The following is a 23,020-nucleotide window of genomic DNA, read 5'->3' on the forward strand; positions in this document are numbered from 1 at the left end:
GGAGCGCGTAAATTGATATTTGAAGAAAACCCGGAACTCACGGAACCCCCAATAACTTTCTTATTTGTTATGATGTTTTTTATATTAAGGCATCGTTGTAAAGGTACAATTCTCAGCTTTAATTTAATGTATCGTTTGTTGGTTTTTATATGTAAATGGCGTTTGAAGCCCTAATAATAGGCTAATTAGCGCATTTCTAGAAGCTCATAAACTGATATTTGAAGAAAACCCGGAACTCACGAAACCATTATCTATTCGTCTAAATGGATCTGTTGAAATGTGGTCTTAATTTTGAAGTGGTATTTATATCGAAGTAGTCTTTAAGGGAGGTTTTACGGTACACGTATATTTCATAGTTCGTTAATTCGACTTCTACATTCCTTTTATATTCTTTCGACCTTCATAAGTCAGAGTAATGAGAACACACGTCTTCGTTGTATGCGTTTTATTGTCCAACTAGCTCCCGAGTCTACAGTCTCTCCCTATTGCTGTGGGGCGGGTTTGTTTATATTCTGGTATGCGAACGACACTCTGAGCCTTCGCTGATGCCAGGAGGTAAATTTAAAATCAAAAAGATTATGAAAGAGACAAAACTGAGAATCATATGTTTAGACTAACATTCTAACAGTATATAAAAGAAGCAATGACAATTAGAGAGTGGACTAAGAAAGACGTGTCGAACAGAACACGCTTGAAAATCAATTACACACAAGTACAAAAAGAGTATACACAACAGTTTTGCATGGGTAAATGTCGGAATAAGTGCAACGCATAACAAAAACAAAAATGTTTTTTAAACCGATTGATGTGCCGCAGGTTGCTGTGTGATTTTTTTTATTCTCTATTTGTTCTTTGCCAAGTACAAAAATTTCACAGCCATATGAATGTAGGTTCATGTACATTTACGCAATATTTATGAACTTATTTTATTTTACATTCTTTATTTTCATATTTTATCATGTCATTAATTATGTCAGGTAATCTGCAGGTGCAATAAACTTTAACTTTACTATTCTTCTGCTCTGCTTTTGGCATGCTTGGCATGTTTTCTATTTTAAGAAAAGGCGATAATTTATTGTTTACAAAACAAGTTATTAAATGATTCCGCATCAACGGTATATCATGTCGTGTTTACAAAGATTCACTTTAAAGTTAAATATTAATTCCCTTAGATTTGCAATTGCAAACACTCCACAATCGGAACCATTGGTTTGACGCTGGACATCTAGACTCTGAACATCTACTGTAACTGATCTGTAAGAGTTGTATAAATCTGTGAAATTTGAATCGACGTACTACTGTTTACTGACCTGCTTGATTTCGTACTATCAGCAATATAAATCACACCATTTGCCTCGCACTGAAACGATAATAACCAGTGAATTTATGCGCTTGGTGACCCTTGTCTTTCCAAATTAGCATTTATTTTCCAGAAGTCCTTGTGTTCTATGAAATGCGGTATGTATTTTGTATCCTGTAGGCCAAAAATTGTTGGGAACGAGGCCGCCAGTAAATTTTCAGCTGCATTTATTATATTGTCGTTTAACCACCCTTCGGTAACTGTAATTAGTTTTTTGTCCGTTTCAGTAAGATTTAAAGATTCCAGCCATAAAGCAGACTTATTGTGTTGGGGGGTTAAACTTTCATCTGACCCACTATCTGATAAAATTGCCTCGTCCCTGACCGGACTTGAATTGACTGAAATATCAACACAATCTATACGAGCCTTTTTTGGGGCCACTTTTTTAGAAGTTCGTTTTTCTTTTTTAAAGACACTGGTATTGATGGCTGAAGGGTATCTGGTAAACGGTTGGTAGGTCTAATATGCGATGAATCCTCTTCCGTGATAGAACTAAAGTTTGTTCGATTATCATCCAAAACTAACAGATTCTTTTTTCGAGCCGACTTTTCATGAGCATATTTATGCGTATTAAATGACTGCGGTGTAAATGCGCTAATAAAACCAACAAATGTTACATAAAACTAAAGCTGAGAACTTTGCCTTTACAATGGTGCCTTAATATCAACTATATCTTTACAAATAAGAAAGTTGTTGAGGGTTCCGTGAGTTCCGGGTTTTTTTCAAGTATCAGTTTACGCGCTTCTAGACATGCGCTAATTATTATTGGGGCTTCAAACGCCATTTACATATAAAAAGCAACAAACGATACATCAAATTAAAGCTGAGAATTTTGCCTTTACAACGATGCCTTAATATAAAATAATACCTTTACAAATAAGAAAGTTGTTGAGGGTTCCGTGAGTTTCGAGTTTTCCGCGATGAGGTTCCGCGGAATGAACTTGGCCAATTAAAACCCGCCACTGATTTTTTTTCCGTAATGCTTAACAATTCTCATCCCGTTTTCTATAGCAATCACATTCTTTATTAAATATCATTAAATAAAAAAAATAATAGAATACTGATTAAAAGAGACTCGATTCAAAAGTAATAACTGATAATGAATTATTTATAGCAATAATGGCAGGAACAAATGCATTCCGATAAGCACCTAATGATCTGATTACCCATCATTCACTGGTAGCCTATCTTCACATTTATTCACTTGTAACTGATATTCTTCAAATAATAAAAATAGAATTTTTAAAAATGACTCTAGACGTAGTCTCGTCTGTCGTGGGATTGGTTTGCGTGATATTCCATTTCAAAACGTGTTGCAATTATATAGTATTAAGAAAATCCTTGACTCTACATTTAGGCCAGACAGAGATCAAAGTCCACTTAGGATTTAGAATTTGACTGAAGTTAAACCCACACAGCTCTATTTGAACGTCTTAAAAAAAAATGTTTGGCTAATGTGCTCATTCGCATAGTTCAAATCATCATCATCATCATCATCATAATCATCATCCTTATTTCATTTTTGGAGGTGCTCCTACCATCCTGGTATAGGTATTTGTAATTTTCAATTTTATTTTGAAAGCTTTGCAGTATGGCAGCTCTTCAACTTTTCAAGTGCATCATCTTCAACGCCTGTCCATTTCAAGTCTTTCGTTGCAATATCAAACGCTGCTTGAAGGTCAGACAGTACTTCACATTTATCTTTATCTGTTTACTTCAGGAGTATCTTTGTCACAGCACCAAAGTACATGTTTCAAAGCAGAGATTTTTCTTAAAAACTGACTGATTTGCAGTTAGTGCACAATGCTTTGATTTCAAGATGTCCAAAAACCTGCCTGTGTACCTACTGTTTCAGTGATAGTTATGTGGCATTTACTCTTGAAGACTGGTTTCCCAAATGCCTGGTTCTTACTGCCTAGGTGGCCATGTTTTTCTATCACTTTGTTTGTCATTTCATGGTTTACATGAAAGTTGCATTCAAATTTTCTGGTGTTTCATGTCTGGCACGGGAAATGAGTCAAAATGTCGCATGCACACACACACACACACACACACACACACACACATATATATATATATATATATATATATATATATATATATATATATATATATATGCATACATACACACACATATATATATGTGTATGTGTATACCATCCTCATGGTCAATCTTTCAGAAAAACCTCAGTGTGACCTGGTTTAAAACTAACATATAAGCTTTGAACACAACGAGATTTGCAAATCCTTTCGCAAGGTCTTCGTTATTTTCACTCCTCGTGTGAGCTATTTTCTTTCTCTGTTGCCACAAGTGAGCCAAATATAAAGCAGAAGAGCATTCTGGTGTGTTTCCTGCTTCCAGTGGATATCGGATCCAACATCGATTTCTTTTTGATTAATCAGATAATTCTTCATCTTCTGATTATTCCTTTTGATTCTAGAGTTTTGTTCTTTTCATCTACTTCTGGCTTGGAATTTCACTCTTCTAGTTTGTCTTGTTTCGTCATCAAAGTGTGATGAGTTTTTAATTTCAGTTTTTTGCATTATCGGACAGATTTGATTGTGTTTTGAGTTAGACCTTTTTAACATAAAAAAAAGAATACAAAAACATTTGATACAATCACTCGCATAGACATTATTATTATTATTATTATTATTATTATTATTATTATTATTATTATTATTATTATTATTATTATTATTATTATTATTATTACAGTGATATGGAATTATTTATACGGTGAAGCTATTTTTCTTCATACAATATGCGCCTTCAGCTTGTCTATATTCCTGTTGAAAGTAATTTTTACAATGATATAGAAAGTTAGGATCATCATCAGCGTCCAAATTTATCACCATTTATTATTAATGTCACGAATGACAAACAGTAAATAATCTCTTCTTGTCATGGGATATTTGGTAATGCCTTGCACGCCTTTATTTTCACTAATATCGACATACAAGTTTTAAAGTCTCCACATAAAAGAGTTTCAACATCAAAGACGTATTTGGATATTCTTCTGTTTCGTTAATGAAGGGTACTTCGTTGGTATTTGGTGTATTTCACTGTACTGTTCTTCGTGTTTCTTATTTTGTAAGATGTCTCCACTTTTAATCTATCCGAGTGGTTTATTACTAACAGTCATCCATTTCCTTTTCAATTTCCTACCCTAGGATATGATCCAGTTTGTGTAATCGAAATATTTTCATTTATTTTTTTTCTATCTAATCTTGAATTTCATTACTTAGCCAGGTTTCTGTTACCATTAATCTAACAAACTGATCAACTATCATACACTTTTGTATTTTTTTAGTTTTTTCCTCATTGACTGAATGCCCAGAGCATAGTTTTATTCCCATTTCTTCTTCGTTTTACTTCTTCCATGACCTGTGCCCTATAGGCTACTGTGTGGGCCTTGGCAAAATATACACTTTTTTTTAGAGTCTTTTAACCTGCATATGTGCCCACACCTTGGACATGTGAGTGCTGACATTTTATCCTCCTTACGTCCAAACTTCAGCCATTTAAATCATCGTACTACATGGTATCTGTTACAGACATTGCAGCACTTACTGGCAACGTAACTTTTGATTAAATACGTATTCGTGAGTTCACTCTTATCTGTAGTGAGCTTTTAATCCTGTATTATCTCTTCCCACCAAATAGGCGAGAGTGTTGCTAACACTTTTTAAATTAATATTTATCTTACCAGATACCTTATCTACGTGTCCGAGTGTTCTTATCATTTATATATCTGACGATATTCACTTCTTTGTCATACTTGAAATATTTGCAATTATTATCTTTGGTGTCTTTTCCCCGTCTGCTGCATTTTTTCCCTTACTTTCTTTAATAAGTCTTTTCTACGGCATGTAACTTTATTCTGTTGAAAAACTCCCTGAGTTATAGAGTCCGCGGATTTTTTAGCTTAAGTATTCTTCATTTTTATTTTTTCTCTGATCTGGGAACTGCATTCCTTATTTGTTTGGGAATGGATTCCATTGTTCATGTGTCTCGGTGATCCATTTTTTTTTCACTAGCCTTAGTAAACTTCTCAGTCAGCCTCTTCTCATCACTTTTGAGAAGGAACGTGCAACCCTAGTTCATCGGATTTTTCGATGGTCATCAACATGGTATCTACAGATGATGTTTTTATTTACATATTTACATTCTTCTGTAATTCCAAACAGTAAATGGCATTCCTGCTGTTTTATTAACGTATGCTTCGTACCATTGTTTGCAAAAGCCACATTCAATCCAGTTTCCATCTGTGTGCCTCGACCCTAGGCTTAAGATTAAATGCTCTATTTCATCATCTTTACAGCATCCAGTCGTCGTCATTATTGTATTTCCGTAAGATTTCCAAGTTTGATCTGTTTATTTATGTTTTCCTTGTGAGTTTTATCCTCTTTCTTCAAATTAATTAATATCCAAAGGGCTAACAATTTTTTCCCCTTGTACGATTCCACAAACTTCAGTGCATCGCATAACATACAGCGAGTATTTTAAGTATGCATCAGTGCAGTTAGGATGTATTTGAAGTTTGGATATTTTGATTGCTGGATTATTGTGCATTCATACGGTGTTGATAACTTCTCTTTAATATTGTAGTATATGAGATATAAACATTGGCCCCCGTTAGCTTTAGCGGATGTTGGACAAAATTCAAATTAGAGGTTAATTTCTGTGTTCAAACACAGAAAATAATGTTCTAAAGATAATCATACTCATTTTCTTTTAATTTACAAAAGGAGGCATCACATATACATGAAGATATTGCCAAAGTGCCTAGTGCTCAAGCACTCTAAGAGCCCGGCAGAGAGCTGATTGCCTATTGACTATGCGCGAAGGTCGTTGGGTTTACAGGGGGAGCCCGGGGGAGGGTTCCTGTGTCGTAAGTAGCTGGTCGACTCTGCGAATTCCCCATTAGTCTTAACGAGCTTGCGTTCGCTTGCAATCGCAGTCTGTGATGTTATGAACTGAATGTAGTGTCTTGTGTTTGGTTCTGTTTTTTGACACTGATAATTATACCTAAGCTTCTTTTGCAGATCTTAATGGAACTTTCCCCTCTTTTCGTCCTCTCTCTCTCTCTCTCTCTCTCTCTCTCTCTCTCTCTCTCTCTCTCTCTCTCTCTCTCTCTCTCTCTCTCTCTCTCTCTCTCTCTCTCTCTCTCTTATTTCTTCTTTTCCTAGGTCTAACTACTCCCATCTAGTTCAGAGCAGACACACAATAAGACATTAATTTATACTTATGGATTAGCCTACAATTCACCATGCTATGCACTATCATAACTTAGCATAGAAAGTTCGTCTCAGAAACTTCAGCCTTTTCTTAAATTAGATTGAATTACGACATCGGTTCCAATTTCTTTCATATGGTACAAGCTCGTTATATTTCAGTTGCTATGCAACATGATCTTTCAAGGACAAATTTATTCATTGGTGGTGCTATGAGAATCAATACCATTGACATTTATCATTTTGTTTTGCAAAGAATTCGCATTCTACTACACTCTATGAGAACCACGATAAGCAAGGTAAACAAATCTGACCTTTACTATTAGCGTGACCCACATTTAAATCGTATTTCACCCAACTATATCTTAATTATAGTCATTACGATCCATATGAACGACAAAAATAGCATAATACGACGACAGTAGTAAATAAAGAGAGACACAGGGCACTCGAACTCCATAGTGGATGAGGTGGAATCTTTCAGTATAGGGTAAGAGGGTTACCTTCTGTGTCGACCGTAAAATAAACATAGTTTACGATTCCTCGTAAACTTTATTCCCCCGTCACTTCATGCTATTGTGGAATCAAAGGCAGGAGGCTATTAATGACGCGAAAGTCCTCGGTATGACGGCAGATATGTGAAGAATTACGGGAGCCCAGGTAAGTGGTCGTCCCTAAATTCGACTCTTCAGTGACCAACCCCTTCAGCCTTAGGCTGGCCTTACAATACGCTAACAGCAACTAAGTGTTATTTTAAGCAGCGCCCATGAGATATCCTGGTCGTCGTCTGCTAGATTAGTTACTGGCAACACGGAATGAAAGGACAATAAATACACTGTTTCTGTTCATACTTATGTAGGTTAAAGGTAGGTTAATTATATATTTTTGAATTGTACCCTAGCCCTGTCTATGCGATTCCAGTGAATTTATTGTTCCCTTATTTAACCCACTGCGATCCCCTCTCGTAATATGATGGCATTGGGTAAATGGGGGTTCCCCCAAGGTGGGAATTTGAACCACCCATGTCTACTGGATTTTGGGTGAAAATGTGAAATAACGACCTTGGTTTTTCTCTGCTTTTTTTGACATGGGTGGCCTAGTTATAGCCTATTTGGATAATCAAGCATTTACGATGGAAGTGAGTATCATATGCATCAAAATCGCATAAAAAAATAGAGCTAACAGGTAAACCATGGGTAGGTAATGTCATAGCCCATTCACAGCCTTGACTAAAGAATAGCTGAGTATCAAAATGAAATGGAACCATCATAATCCTTTATCTCAACACACAGAAGAACAAACAAAACTAAAAGTTAAATGAAAAGAAAGTACGGATTAGTAAAAGTTAAATGAAAAGAAAGTACGGATTAGCCTATAGGCTAGAACAAGTTATGCAGTGAGGCCGTGCATGCACAACTGTGCATTAACACCACAAGTTGCACAAAATGTTACAGATGAGAAGGGCAGTCATTGAAATCGGCATCTTGTATAAAGTAAGAATAATTGTAAAATAAATTAACTGATAATACGTTTTGTGTGATTAGGCTGTTGGGATTATTGTTGATTGCCAAAGGTTTTTTTTTTTTTTGACAGAAAGAGAATTTGTTAAACTCTGCGGGAGAACTTATTAAAGTAAACGCAAATGATCGTACATTTATGATTAATGATTGTTTTGTGGGGTTTTTTCTTAGGCTATGGAGTGAAAGGTAATTTTAGGTAAAACATATAGGCTAGCCCGATAATCAACCAAGTGCGAGATATAAGTAATGTCACTATAAGTTCATGTGGCCCCTTGGTCCATGGCACAAGTCCATTGAGTGATTGCCTTTAGGGACACCATTGGTCAGGTAGGACATAGGCCTAACCTGTCATCATAGGTTAGGAAAGGTTATCATAAGTGAGGTTATAATGCCTTGTGTTTAGCAGGAAAAATGAAATTCGACAGTTGATCAACTGATGGGCCAATTTTAGCAGTGGCTTGTACCATTTATAGGTTAACCTGTAAATGTTTAGCTGTTTTTCTATTATTATTATTATTATTATTATTATTATTATTATTATTATTATTATTATTATTATTATTCAGAAGATGAAACCTATTCATATGGAACAAGCCCACAGGGGCCATTGATATGAAATTCAAGCTTCCAAAGATTATGGTGTTCATTAGGAAGAAGTAAGAGGAGGTAATGGGAAATGCAGAAAGAAGAGATTCCACTTAGTAAAAGAGAAAAAATAAATTAATAAATAGATAAAATGTATTAAAATGCAAGGAAAATAGTATTAGGGTAGTAATGCACTGCATCTTTGCTTGAACTTCGGAAGTTCCAATTGCTCGACGTCCTCTGGGAGGCTGTGCCACAGTCCAACACTGTGACGAATAAAGGACCTCTGGAACTGAGAAGTTCAACAACGAGGCACATTTATTGCATATTGGTGCTGCAGTTCAGTGAACCTGATTGCTGTCAGCAGGTAAAGGGGATCAGGGATCAATTGTGAATGCGAAAGATCCCTATTAAAATACAGCTTATGAAAAATGGACAAACAAGAGACTATCCGTTGGTGGTCCAAGTCATAACTGCTAATGTTAGGAAATAGAAACAACCATTACAAACCACACTATCTAAAAAGAGATAAATCTTTGGTAGAAGCAGACATCCACACCAGAGAACAGTATTTTAGTAAAGGTGGGACAAATGACCTAAAACGGGTTGCACTGTTATAGTAAATAGATGAGGCCCAATGAACAATACCTAACTTTCATGCGGCATTAGCTGAAACTTTCATTAGATGTTTCTCAAAAGTAAGATGTGAGTCAAAACTTACACCTAGAATAGCTAAAGCTTCAAACTCATTCAACAAAGTTCCAACCACCTGAAAGGGAGGATGGGGTGGAAAATCTGTACGAGATCTGCTAATCAATAGTGTTTTTGTTTTACTGGGGTTCAGCCTCATACCCCGCCAACTACACCATCCCCTGTTCTGGTCCATGTCCCAATTGAGGCTGAGGGCAACTTTATTTCTCATAATTGGAGACTGCACTACACCAACAAGTGTTGCATAATGGGCATACTGAACAATCTTGTTTTCCAGGCCAACAACCATATCACTTGTATACACCTGTAGAACTCCAGACACAACAGGTCTTGGTTCACCAAAGATCCCATCAGCAGCAACTTGCTGCTGCCTACTTGTTAGGAAATCTCGAAGTAATCCTAAACCATATCCACCCACTCCAGGATTCTGAAGTTTATAGATAAGTGCCTTGTGACTTACTAAATCAAAAGCAGCACCAAAATCTATTTGAATTACTCTGCACTCAAAACCCTTATCAAGGTTACCTTGCAAATGGCATGTCAAGTTTAAAAGAGTATCACAGGTACCTAACTGCTTCCTATATGCATATTGACGACTATCAGCTAACAATCCTTTAGGTTCCACATACTTGCATAGTGGCTTAAAAATAAATTGTTCCTACACGATATACAAACCATCAGTCCTTTACATTAGGAATTACTTACAGCGCAGCTGGAAATGACCATTGAACTTTCAAACAAGGTGGTTAGGCAGTTAACTACCGTCCGGTAGGTGGGAGTCTCGCCTGCCCAGATGTAAACATTCCAATTTGTCTTCAGCCATCGTGTGGTGCAGAAGCGTTTCTTCCCTCTCTGTCCTGGTTGTTGTTGAGCTGTTTTTCCTGGTGGTACTTTATTTCTCTGTTTTGTTTGTTGGATGTATGTGTTTATGATTTGTAAGATGCAAACCCATGAATCGGACAAGCCTGTTTGCAAGGCCGCCTTCCCTCAGCATGTGTGTCCTGGGGTTGGTGGTAAGAAATGCAGGAGCTTCCGCTCATATATTGACGTTGATCCTCACGCTCTCAGTTCCTCCTGCAAGGGGCGTGTTTGCTCTTGTAACTCTACTTGTGCTGAGTGTTGTTCCTGGCTGGCTGAGCAGTGGGTGAAGTTTGAAGGGAGGGAACGCTATCAGAGGAAGGCTGCCAAGGCGTTGTCTGAGGGTTATATGCCCCCGATTATGCCCTTGGTAGCTAACCCTTCTTATTCGTTTCTCTCTCCTGGCAAGCTTCCCCTTCTGGCTGTCTGTCCTTCAGGAAAGAACTCTCCTTTGCCTTTTTGCTCGTTCCATCGAGTGTGGAACAATGGAGGGGAGTGGACGATTAGGACGACCTCCTCTTGTGGGCCTCCCCTCACTCTTGGGGGGGGGAATTTTTCCCTCAGAGCGGGAGGAGTCTCCCTCCACTAACCTGACCTTTTCTTCTTCCAGTATGGCGGTCGAGTCTCTCCTTGGTGGCAAGCGCGCTGATGGTAACCCACACTGCCACTACCACTATAACATCCACAGTGCTCATGACAGCATTCGCTGAGATGCTGGTTATCATCTCTTCTCACTTCAGTACTCAAGTGACTGCCGTCCCGGCATCCCAGCATGCGGTGCCCATGCCTCTAGGTTTTGCCGTGCCCCGCCATCCCAGGCTGAATTATGTCTGTTATCACAAACTTAAGAAAAATTGCCTAAGTTATGTCGGCAGCTTGTCGCATGAGCGGATGGAAACAAACCAAAACGCCACCCTGGTGCTGTATCGCGTTAATACATAAACGTTGTTTACATTTAGTATTAATTTATGGTAAATTTCATACAGAGTCTACTGGAATAGTGTAAACAGAATCAGTTTAAAATATCTTTCAATAAAGCGGGCTTTAAATGACGCATGGGAACAGTGCCAACTAGCGGCAGCTGATCAAAGCATTTTTCTTTACAAACATCATATGATTCATCGGGTCAGATTCCAGTTTGTTCTTCGAGTTGTGGTGCAAAATTTACTCGAAATTTCACATCGAAATCTGATTATGTTGAGTTCTGATATGGTCGAGGACTGGGGTTCCACTGCACTCTGCAGTTTTTCTTACAGTAATGAGTAACAGGCCCAGGGTTCAGCTCAGTGTCTCCAAAAGAATTAAAATTAACAACATAAAATCAGTAGCAAAACTAATAAATAGGCTCATAACAACAGCAACATCGTAAAAATCAACAGACCAATAAACAGTAATAACACCATCAACAACAACAGTATTTATGTCATTTTAAAAAATTTCATTGAAAGTTTAAATAAACCTGACCATATGTAATTGAAAAAAGCACCAGAAGCAACTGGTCAACAAGGTGGGGCCAGCACACCTGGTAAGACAAATAAGAAACCCACCAGGTTTGCCATAACAACTGGGGGAGGGCAGTCAGCATGGATTTAGAAATTATAAAAAGCTTAGAAGGGAAGGATTAGGTAAAGACGAAGGCACGTTCCTGACAATCCACCAAGCAACTTGTGCTTTCTTAACAGCCTGTCCTACTCATTTAAAAAAAAATGTAAAAGTGTTTCCTACACACTTTTCAAAACAAGAAAGCGAACAGAAAAAAGGAAAAAATGCCTGATTGTACTCACAAGCAGTGGAACTCACCCAAGACCAAGGTACAGTAGCAATGGCACAGTCCAAGGTTGGAGAACAAGGTTTGTATTTAGAGTAAACAAACCCTCCTTCCCCCCTCAAAGTCTTTTACATAAGTTCAGGAGGTGGAATGGTTTGTTGCACCAGTATGAGGAGGGTGTCACCATCCTATGATTATAATGCATGTGTGTTGGTATTGTTTTGTTTCTGCAGTATGAGGAGGGTGTCACCATGCTATAATTATAATGCATGTGTGTGGGTAGTTTTGTTTCTGTAAGAAGTTAATGCACCCATTGTCCCTCTTGTGGAATTCTGTTATTCAGTTAATATCTAAAGTAGGATGCTTTTAGGAGGCCATACATTATGCGTCTGAAGGGATTATTCCACATTTGGTAAAAGATCCTTTTACTGTACAGTATGTCATTATTTTTACTCTTAAACTTGTTGATGATTTTACACTTGTTATCAACACTTTTTATGCTTTAGCCTGACATTGTTGAGCTGTATATGTCTTGGTCAAAACTGGGGAGAGTAAAAAATGTCTGTGTACATAAGTGTGAAAATTTATGAAGTTTTGAGATAAGATAGTGACAAACCTATTCTGTAAGCCTTTGAATGGTAAACTCCATGGAACAAGAATAGGTACAAGAAAATTTGCATGCTCTGTTTGTAGCAATAGAACCTCTTTAGTAGTAGCTGATTGGGTAGTGAGATTGCTTTCACATCAAATTGAGTCTAAGAAAAAGCCCAAAGGTGTGGGACATTATGAGATAAATACAGTAGTAGTGATTTTTAATAAGTTGCCTCTCATTCCATGATTTAAAAAGGAAAAACAAAATGACCACCATTCACCATATTGTAGTACAATACTAAATTCCTACCTGGTAAGAAATTCAACCATGAAAAATTAATCAGTAGTGGCCTTAGCACCTGTAAGATAAAGTTATATAAAGTATTTTTATTTTATACTTGATTGGGTTTGGTTAAGATATGCAATATCCCTGTAAATACTACTGATATAGGCTATGTATTATGCAACTTTGGATCAGGTTTGGCTGAGCAGAGTCCAGGCTCTGACCAGGTAGGACCTGACACCCTGGGGCAGGTCAGGTTAGGAAAGGTTAAGTCATACCCTTTTAATTGCTGTTGCTTCATTTTATCTCTTTACGATTACAGTATTACTGATTGCATGCTTGAACCATGCACTGTAATATTTCCTGACAAGAATACAACCATCACCTTTTAGATAGGTAGTATTCGTTGTGTGAACTAGAGTTAGTTGTTGAATTTTTTTAAAAAGATGTTTAATTGGTGACAGGCTGGTGAATGGCATGGTACCTCCTACTTAACTGTTGTTAACCTGTCACTTTTTTCTTTAGCTAACATTGAGTTAAGGCATCTCTGCTTCGTGTGCAGTTATGGTTCTTGACTAGGTTTTTAAGCATGATATAATACCTCCTATTGTTTTTGTGTTCAGCGGTTGTCCACTGTGTCAGGAATACTAGAAATACTAGAACATTGATTTTAATTTTGTTTCTCTCGTGGTGGCCTGTATCCTGATGTAAGCATGTTTGTATGAAGCTTGCCATATCATGACAAGCACAAACGTTCATTTGTATACTAGAGAAACAAAGTGGTAATAGAACTTCTGTAGATGATTTTTGCCTGCTCATGAATGTTCTGGAAATAGGTGCAATGCTTCTAGCACTACAAGCATTTCCAGATTAGTTTATAGGTCACTGCTGATGAGCAACAACATGGCTGTGGTGACATATGCCAATAAGCAAAGTGGTATGGTCTCCCTCTCTGTTTGCCATTTGACATGATAGGTGGAAGAGTGGATGATTCTCTACACTGCTAAGTTGTCAGCTGGTTATGCCCCAGGCCATTTGAACATAGTGGCAGACCAGCTCAGTTGCCAACTGTACGTTGTGGGGTCTGGGTGGTCCCTGTACTTACCTGTATATGTGGCAGAAAGGTTTGTGAGGCTTGGGGAACTTCAGTGTTTACTTCTCTTCCCCATTCAACCCAAACTGTCAAGAAATCAAGTGTATTGATCCCACCTGGTCCCAGGCCACAAGTTGAGTGGTATTTTTATCTGCTGGACTGTCTCATCATTGCACTGAGAAGTTAACCCAGTGGCCTGCATTGTTTCAACAGTTCTTTCTGAAGAGGTACCACCAGTCCATGGGGTTTTTTACTCTTCATGTTTAACCCCTTAAAGGACCTACTTTTTAACATAATGTGTCAAAAAAGATGCCAATTATTTTATTTAATTAATTGAAAATATAATTTGTGTAGACACTGTACTTCTTAATTTCAACATAAAATTATAATTATTTTATGTAAAATAGTGAGTTTTAGAAACTCAATTTGAGACCTTTTTATGGTCGTTAACGAGTTATCGCACAAATTATACTTATTTTGGTTTATCACGAGATATCTCGTATGCTTAGTTTCAGCAATTTTGAAAACAGGTGTTTCAAGATCAGTCAATGATTCTTCAGTATCACTGTCGTCATGGTAGCTTGCCATAACTGGGCTAAAATAATAAATAAATAAAGTCAAGAGACTAACAAATTACATGACTTCAAAGTAGTAAATCAATAATATATCACATAAACAGTCTAAAATGACAAATAAAACAACCAAACTTGCTTAAAAACAGTCGAAAAGAAGAAAAAACAAACAGATTCTCAAAGTCACCACTGGAGAGCTAGTAATAGTACATACTCAGCGTAAAAGAAAAAAAATTATACTTGACATATCACAAAATGGTCAAGAGACTAACAGAAGACATGATATCAACGTAATAAATCAACAATATAAGATATAAAGTGTCTAAGATGTCAAATAAAACGACCAAACTTACCTAAAAACAGGCGAAAAGAAGCAAAAAAGAAAGAAAGAAACAAACAAACGACAAGGATGGCCAAGGAAGTGCTACTAATGACGTGTAGTCGGTGCAAAAAAAAAACAAAAAAGTCGTTCTCGATAACTCACGACTTCCAGGAGCAAGTAACACTGCCAGACATATGATATAGCACAAGATATCTTGAGGAAGCCTTAAAACAACACTGAATCACAAGACATCTCGTATTAGTCCTATATTAGCATTTAACTTTTTTACGAGATATCTTGTGGTAAGTTGAAAATTTTTAGAACATTGATCACAAGATATCCCAGGTTAGTCTGGTAAGGGGTTAAAGACTATCCAGCGGCTCTTACGATGGAGAGGCTTCTCTCACAGCTGCCGGAAATATCCGGTATCATCCAGGAGTCTACAACAGGTGTGCACCAGGCAAAGTGGCCATCTGTCAGTGTGGAGAGAGGGGGGGTATCTCTTTGGTAAGAACCATCAACAGATCATGGACTTCGTAGACTACCTCCCCTGTGACAGGCTGTTTTCCATCTCTGTGGTATAGATCTGCCACTGAGCCCTCTCATAGGTTTTCTTGTTGGTTTTAGTACTAGAAAAACACATCATTGTTTGTGGAAATGGGTGCAGGGCTTCTAATACTACAAGCACTTTGAGATCCATATCTATGTTCCTGCTAATAAACAACAACGTGGCCATGGTGGCATATGCCAACAAACAAAGGAGTACAATCTCCCTCTCCGTTTGCCATTTGGCAAGGTAGGTGTACAAGTGGATGGTTGCCCACGCCACTGAGTTGTCAGCAAGTTACATCCCAGGCCATCTGAACGTAGTGGCAGACCAGCTCAGTGGCCAACTGTAGGTCATGGGGTCTGAGTGGTCCCTGTACTTATATGTAGCAGAAAGGTTTTTAAGGTTTGGGGAACTTCACTGTTTACTTCTTTCCCCCATTCAACCCAAACTGTGTTGAGAAGTCAAGTGTATTGATCACACCTGGTCCCAGGCCACAAGTTGAGTGGTGTTTTGATCTGCTGGACTGTCTCATCAATGCACTGAGAAGTTAACCCAGTGACCTGCACTGCTTCACTAGTTATATCTGAAGAGGTACCACCAGTCCATGGGGTTTTCTATGCTTCATGTTTGATGACTGTCCAGCAGCTCTTACAGTGGAGAGGCTTCTCTCAGAGCTGCAGGAAATATCCAGTATCATCCATGAGTCTACAACAGGTTTGCACCAGGTAAAATGGCCATATGTTAGTGTTGGGAGAGGGGTATTTCTTTAGTAGGTACCATCAACAGATCATAGACATCGTAGACTACCTCTCCCGTGATGGGCTGCTTTCCACCTCTGTGGTATAGATCTGTCATGCAGCCCTCTCATAGGTTTTCTTGTTGGTTTTAGTACTAGAGAAACAAAATGGTAATAGGAAACTTCTCTAGATGATTTTCACTTGCACATCATTGTTTGTGGAAATGGGTGCAGGGCTTCTAATACTACAAGCACTTGGAGGTCAATAGCTATGTTCCAGCTAATAAGCAACATGTCCATGGTTGCATATGCCAACAAACAAAGGAGTATGATCTCTCTCTCTGTTTGCCATTTAGCAAGGTAGGTGTACAAGAGGATGGTTGCCCACACCACTGAGTTGTCAGCCAGTTACATCCCAGGCCATCTGAACATAGCGGCAGACCAGCCTAGCAGCCAAGGGTGGGTCGTGGGGTCAGTGTGGTCCCCGCATCTACATTCTGCAGAAAGTTTTTTGAGGTTTGGGGAACCTCAGTGTAATCATCTCTCCCCCATTCACCTTCATCTGTTAAGTAACCAACACCGTGTCGATCACACTTGGTCCAAGGCCTTGTTGGTGGTAGCCTGATGTGTTGTAAGGCCTTATTATGACACCAAGAAAGTTAACCCAGTGACCTGGACTGGTTCCACAGCCCTATGTGCTGAGATGCCACTAATCCATGGCGTTATTTACATCTCGTGGTTAAAAACTATCAAGCAGCTCCTACAGTGGAGAGGCTTTTCTCACAGTTGCGCAAGTTGCCCAGTACCATCAAAAGTCCACATGTGTATCAGGCAGAGTGGCCTTCTTCTGTTGGTGTTGAGGAAGGAGTGTCTCTTTGGTAGGGGAGACTTTTCAGCAGATTGCAGACTTTAGTCTGCTTCTTCCAAGATAAGCTCTTTTCCACCTCTGCAGTAAAGAGCTGTCACTCGGCCCTCTCATAGGTGTTCCTTTTAAAGGCCATGGACCTCTCTTCCTAGGTTGAGGTCACCATTCTTATAAGGAGCTTCAAGCAGTGTTACCCACTCTGCAGACTTGAGCTTTCATAGTTGGATGTGGCTCATGCTCTGTTTTGATCCCCCAGGGAGGCTTTGGACAAGGATGCCACTTTGAAGGCTGTCATCTGGTTAGCCATAGCATCAGCAAAGAGAATAGGTGAGTTTCACAGCCTCTTTTACAGCAGTAGAGCATTATCATCTTTGGGTCTATTTTTTTATAATGCTATCTTTTGAGTCGGTTGTCCTGTACTTAATGGAATCCCAAATTCTTCCAAATTTCCTAGAGAAAGGCTACAGGAATGCCAGACTCTAGCATAAAGCCCTGCAGACTCGACATTATATACACCAGGTTGAGCAGGGTGGTTACAGGAGTCATGGTGTATAAGGTGCTTAGGATTGTGTTTGGTGTATGGTTTTGGGTATTCTTTACATTAATATGAAGGAAAATGTATACTTTATTAAAAAGGCTGCAAGAAAGGTCAGATTATCAAAAGTCTGTGTGACAACATTAGTAATGTGTTATAGTGTGTTTATCAGGGGTCTAGGTCACTTTTTTCAGGTGGTTGATTTGAGTTAAGTCACTTTTCGCCGTGAGTCGCGTGTTTTGGAACCAATTACCAACATTATGTAAGGTATATTTCCTACCCAAGGAGTAAGTCTCCTTTTAAAAGGTGAAGGTTTGTGTCATCATAAGAACATTAGCAAACTCAGAATAATTTGCATTTTTCGTAGAGATACAAATTGCAAGTCTTTTATTACAATTCTACCTCTAACTACTGTAACCTTGGATTTGTCCTCTTTTCCAAGTGAGTGGGTGGTACCCTTACTCCTTCATTCCACTACTACTAATTAACTATCTGTTCTGTAAAACTTCAACAACCAGACCAGCTTTTCGCTAAAAGTACGGTCATACCTTGCCTTATGTTGTTTCAAGTCATTTTCAACTTTAAAATAATAATTGGAAAAAATAAAAGTTGCTTGTGTTGGTTTACTCAAGTTTACATCAGTCTGTAACGTTATTAATTACATTATTGGTGGTTTATTGGGTGCCTTTGATGGTTTTTGGTGAATGGTTGTGGGTATTCTTTTGATTAATATGAAGGAAAATGCATCTTTTTATTAAAAAGGCTGCGAAAAGGTCAGTTTATCAAGAGGTTTTTTGTATGTCTGTTACAACACTGGTAATATGTTATTGGGTGGTTATAAGGGGTCTACATAATTTTTTAAGGTGGTTAATTTGAGTTAGGAAGTTTTTGCCTTGAGTCACAGATTTTGGAACCAATTACCAATGTTATTCAAGGTATACCTCTACATCCATTTAAAGACTTCAGATTTGTATGTCTAGGAAAATCAAAATTTACCCTGAATTTGTTATTCTTTCCAAATTTACAAAACTGTATTTTGTTGTAATCCTGCCTCTTAACTAATCCTGAATTTGCTCCTGTTTTAAAAGAAAAAGTTAATGCTAACAGTTGAGTAACTTGGTGATACTCCTACCTCCTCACTTGCATGCCAGTAGTTTTCTACCTTCCTGTCAAGATTCAATGAATAGACCAGTTTTCACTTAAGGTATGTCCACATAAAGACTTCAGGTTTGCATATCTATGAAAAATTTAGTTTAGTAAAATTTGCAGTACTGCGTGATATACCTGCAGTCTAGGGACATTAGTTAGCCAGTGTAGTGCTGTATTGACTGAAGAGTGATCAAAGTAAGTCAAGTGTGGCAAGTTATGTCCAATAACGATTAGTAATTTGTAGTTAATCAGCGATTGTTTATTGCAGGTGTGCAGTGAAAATGAATCTGAAGCTTCAAAGTTGTCAACATTTTGCTAGGAAAGTGTCTTATGCATAATTGGAGGCTCTTTACACTCAAAAATGGCAAGTGCAGAGACAAGTGGCGTTTGGGGGGATGCCGGAGAAATCTTCCACTTGATATACCGCGGCAGCACTGAGATTGATCGACATTACTCTAAACCAATGCTACCATGGATTATATCAGAAATAAAAAATCAACAGAAATCTATTGAAGTAAGTTTTCCATGTACCATACATAAACATTACATATATAGCATATATATCAGTTTTTTTTCCTAATTGTATTTTTGCAATACTCATGAGTTATTTTTATGCATACAGGTAACAGTGGAAATAAACCGTGGCAATGTCACTCTTCGGGACACATCCTCTGGTGTGGTCATACTTAATCACACTGTCAAGCAGATTCATAAGTGTGTTATGGAACAGGCAGATCACAAGTTTTTTTTATACACACTACGGGCACCTGATAAGAAAGAAGGTGCTGTTCCTGGTGCTCCTGGTTATATGCCTGCCTCTGATCCCTCTGTTCTGATACCAGCAAATTTCACAGCTGATCAAAACTATCAGTGCGTATTGCTACAAGCAACTTCTGAAGAGCAGGCAAGTATTACTTTTACTGTCATATGCAGATCAGCTATTTATTGACTCCAGTTTTCCAAAATCAACTGAATTTCAGTGATATACAGATATACACATGGTGTACTGCTTATGTTTAAATATATGGGCATACACATTTTGCACTGTGTTGTTTAAAATAGTTTTTCCACATAGTTTATTAAATAACACAGAGAGCTGAAGAATTTATTCTTTATTTAAATCTTGATTGATATACCTGACAATCTTTTTCTAGTAAAGACTCTTATGCTGGAAGCTGTTGTGTCTGCAAATTATTTGGCAACCACAGTCTGTTAAGAGGCTCTTAAGTATTGCATTTTTGACCTCTTAGTTTATAAACTTTAGGCTTGTTGGGCTTTATCCTCTGTTTCATCAGAAACATTTTTGAGCCTGTAGTGGTTTTGTCCATATAATTTAAATATTTGGTAATGAATGCTGTAAAATGTTTTATCCATTTTTACCCATACAGGTTCACAGTTACTTTGCATGTTTGCGACAGCAGCCTCGTGAAGCTCAACAGTTGAATGAGAGCTCATCATTCAGTTCATTCAATTCTATACCAGACCTTTCTATTCATAATGAATCTCAGTTTTTTGAGGTGAGGATTGTCCTAACATTTCATTTCATTAGCTTTGTGATCATAGCTTATAACCATTGCTAATAATATAATTCAAATTATACTATATGTTAAAGGATAAATTTTGAGAAATTTTAGACTAGAAATTTTTGGAATACATGGTCGTTGTGTAACATTTTTTGGATACAGTACAGTATATTTAAGGTGATGTGTCTCTTAAAAGGGAAGTTTTGCACAGGATCTGATAATTTAGAACACATTAAAGTACAGTACTGATATAAGACTAATCTTGTCAAATGCAGGTGCTGTTTGTAGGTAGGGTCAAGGTTTCACATCCAAAGGTGCCACCTGGGTTTATTGATGAAGCCACCTTTAAGTTAAGAGAAAAGACTCGTCAGCGCCATACTTCAGGAGGAGAGGTAGGAAAGTATGACATATTTTTCCCTTGAACTACATTTCTATGATCTTCAAAATTGGTAGTGAATAAACAAAATCTCATAGATGAAGTAAAGCAACATAAGAATTGGTTGAAATTCAAGGATTCCAATACAGTGTGCTCTGATATAACTTGAGAAAGCTTCTAACCAATCTTTTTATGATTATATATGTGATTTTAAATATTTATATTTTCCAGTATTTTCATAACGTTAGTTTTTGAAAAAAAAATGTTTTTTGTCAAATAGACAAGTGTATTCAGTTTTGCTTTCTTTTACCAGGGAAATCGGACATTGCCAAGTAGTGCAGCTGTTGCATTTCAGCAGGAGGGTAGTAGTATTTCTGTGCCAAATTTCACTTTTAATTCTCAGCAAATGGATTCTGATTCAAATTATCGCAGTCGTAGTAATTCCAGGGTAAGGTTGACTTAGAAGCACTGTATTCTCTCCAATTTTCATTTATTAAATATATCACTAACCTCAATTTGGTCTACATTGACCTATAATATTAAGTTGGGCTGTTTGTTGGGTCTGAGTGTTATGGGTCAAAAGATTCTAAGTGGTCAGCTAGAGTAAACTGAATCTTATGACTCTTGTTAATGGTTGTTAAGTAATATCCATCAAGTGAGTGGCATCAGTCATTTCATTGAAATTTATTTTATTAAATAATTTTAGTGCATTTAATTTCATGTTGTTGGAGATTTGCTAATGCCAATTATTAAACTTGCCCAACAAGATGTTTAAGAAGGCTCAGAAAAGTTGGGTAAAATATAAGAATGAAGTAGCTGAAACTTAGTTGATCTTATTGTGATGAAAAGTATGGGCAGCACCAAAGCCAGAAATTGCACTTATATTTGGAATGAAGGTTGCTTAACATAATGTAGATTGCTGTGAGCTGGTTTTATAGTGAAGGATAAAAAGATGGAAAAAGAACCAGTCAAAAAAATGAGAACATGAGTTAAAAAGAGGTACTGTATCAGAAAGCCTTCAAACTTTGGCAGTGGACAGGCAGGGAAGAGGATAAACATGCACAGGAGAAAAAGGAAGGAAGCTTAAAGGCAGGTAGCAAAGGAAAAGAAATGGAATTGGGGGAATGGAATAAAAATTTCAACAGCATAGGGAAAAGAGAAAATATTCAGAATAATAATTCATTGAGGAAAGGTGGAAAGTGCAAGATAGTTTGACGTTGGAAGTATCTTTATAATGAAGCAACTTTGGAAAGGTAGGCAGGGGTTTTTCTGACTTACAGTGTGTGCAGAGGGTAGGCTGTGTGCCTAGAAAAGGTTAGAACTTCTTTTCCGAAAGACTATCTTAAGTTTGTGTTTGACCAAAAAGTGTATAACATCCTTTCTGTTAACTTGGAATGGTTAAAAATGTAGTGTAGATTGCTGTATTGACTAGTAGTGCAGTGATCTTGGTGACAGTCACAACCTAGACAGTTTTTTTCTGCAAACCTACTGTATTAGTGTTTTTAAGGAAAAGATGCATTCATTGGACTGTATGTGCTAAAGTGCTCTTGTTCTTGCTTATTTACACTCTGTGGGGTGTAATAAGAGTGTTTGCATATGGTAGGCCATGGGGCATCTTTCAGACACACCATCCAGTATTTCTCTAAAGAGTTTAACATCCTTTAAGGCTCTAATTAATCAAATGTGAAAGCATTAGTTTTATTTTATATACTGTATATGGTAGGCCATGGGGCACCTTTAACCCTTAAACGCTGAGCCTCTATTTACAAAAACGTCTCCCGTATGCCGGCGGCGTTCGGGAGCTAAGCGCTGCGGAAAAAAGTTTTTAAAAAATCACAGCACGCTTAGTTTTTAAGATTAAGAGTTCATTTTTGGCTCCTTTTTTTCTCATTGCCTGAAGTTTAGTATGCAACCATAAGAAATGAAAAAAAAATATCATTATCATATATAAATATTGGAATATATGACAGCGAAAAAAAAAACTCATATAATTGTATACAAATCGCGCTGTAAGCAAAACGGTAAAAGCTAATGAGTTACTTTTTTTTAGTTGTATTGTACACTAAATTGCAATGAATTTGGTATATAACAGATTGTAAAACGATCAAAGCAACACAGAGAAAATATTATCACAAAATGGAGCATGAATTTGTAACGCGCGGACGTAAAAAATTTTTTTTTTTTTCCAAAATTCACCATAAATCGAAATATTGTGCTAGAGACTTCCCGTTTGTGGAAAAAATGAAGCTAATTGATTGAATATTACTAGACTGTAAGTTTTTTAGCTTACAATTGCAGTTTTTTACCATTTCGGTCGAGTTAAAGTTGACCGAAAGTCAAATGTTTTCTATTTATCATGATTTATATGAAAATATTTCAAAACTG

The 23,020-nt window shown here is 37.4% G+C and overlaps 2 protein-coding genes across 12 annotated transcripts in view; one reads left to right on the plus strand and one right to left on the minus strand.

Moving 5' to 3' along the window:
* LOC136828736 (uncharacterized) overlaps positions 1 to 23,020 on the minus strand; it is a 116,851-nt gene that overhangs the window by 74,774 nt on the left and 19,057 nt on the right. The gene's annotated exons all lie outside the window — the stretch shown is intronic.
* The window catches only part of plx (PTB_TBC1D1_like and TBC domain-containing protein plx), a 143,459-nt gene continuing 127,284 nt past the window's right edge, over positions 6,846 to 23,020 (plus strand). For 3 of the 11 annotated variants that reach the window (XR_010850204.1, XM_067086910.1, XM_067086919.1), the window contains exons 1-6: positions 7,059 to 7,258; positions 19,005 to 19,250; positions 19,359 to 19,640; positions 20,125 to 20,253; positions 20,535 to 20,651; positions 20,949 to 21,083. Coding sequence is in view for 10 of the 11 variants with exons in the window: in XM_067086910.1 (XP_066943011.1) it covers positions 19,098 to 19,250; positions 19,359 to 19,640; positions 20,125 to 20,253; positions 20,535 to 20,651; positions 20,949 to 21,083 (816 nt within the window). In the remaining variant the exon portion in view is untranslated. Of the gene's footprint in view, positions 6,898 to 7,056; positions 7,259 to 7,288; positions 7,465 to 19,004; positions 19,251 to 19,358; positions 19,641 to 20,124; positions 20,254 to 20,534; positions 20,652 to 20,948; positions 21,084 to 23,020 lie in introns of those variants that run through there. The other 8 variants (XM_067086914.1, XM_067086913.1, XM_067086916.1 and 5 more) reach the window with 5 other exon arrangements.

Source organism: Macrobrachium rosenbergii, chromosome 43 (genome assembly GCF_040412425.1).
Source record: "Macrobrachium rosenbergii isolate ZJJX-2024 chromosome 43, ASM4041242v1, whole genome shotgun sequence".
NCBI classification, from domain to species: Eukaryota; Metazoa; Arthropoda; class Malacostraca; order Decapoda; family Palaemonidae; genus Macrobrachium; species Macrobrachium rosenbergii.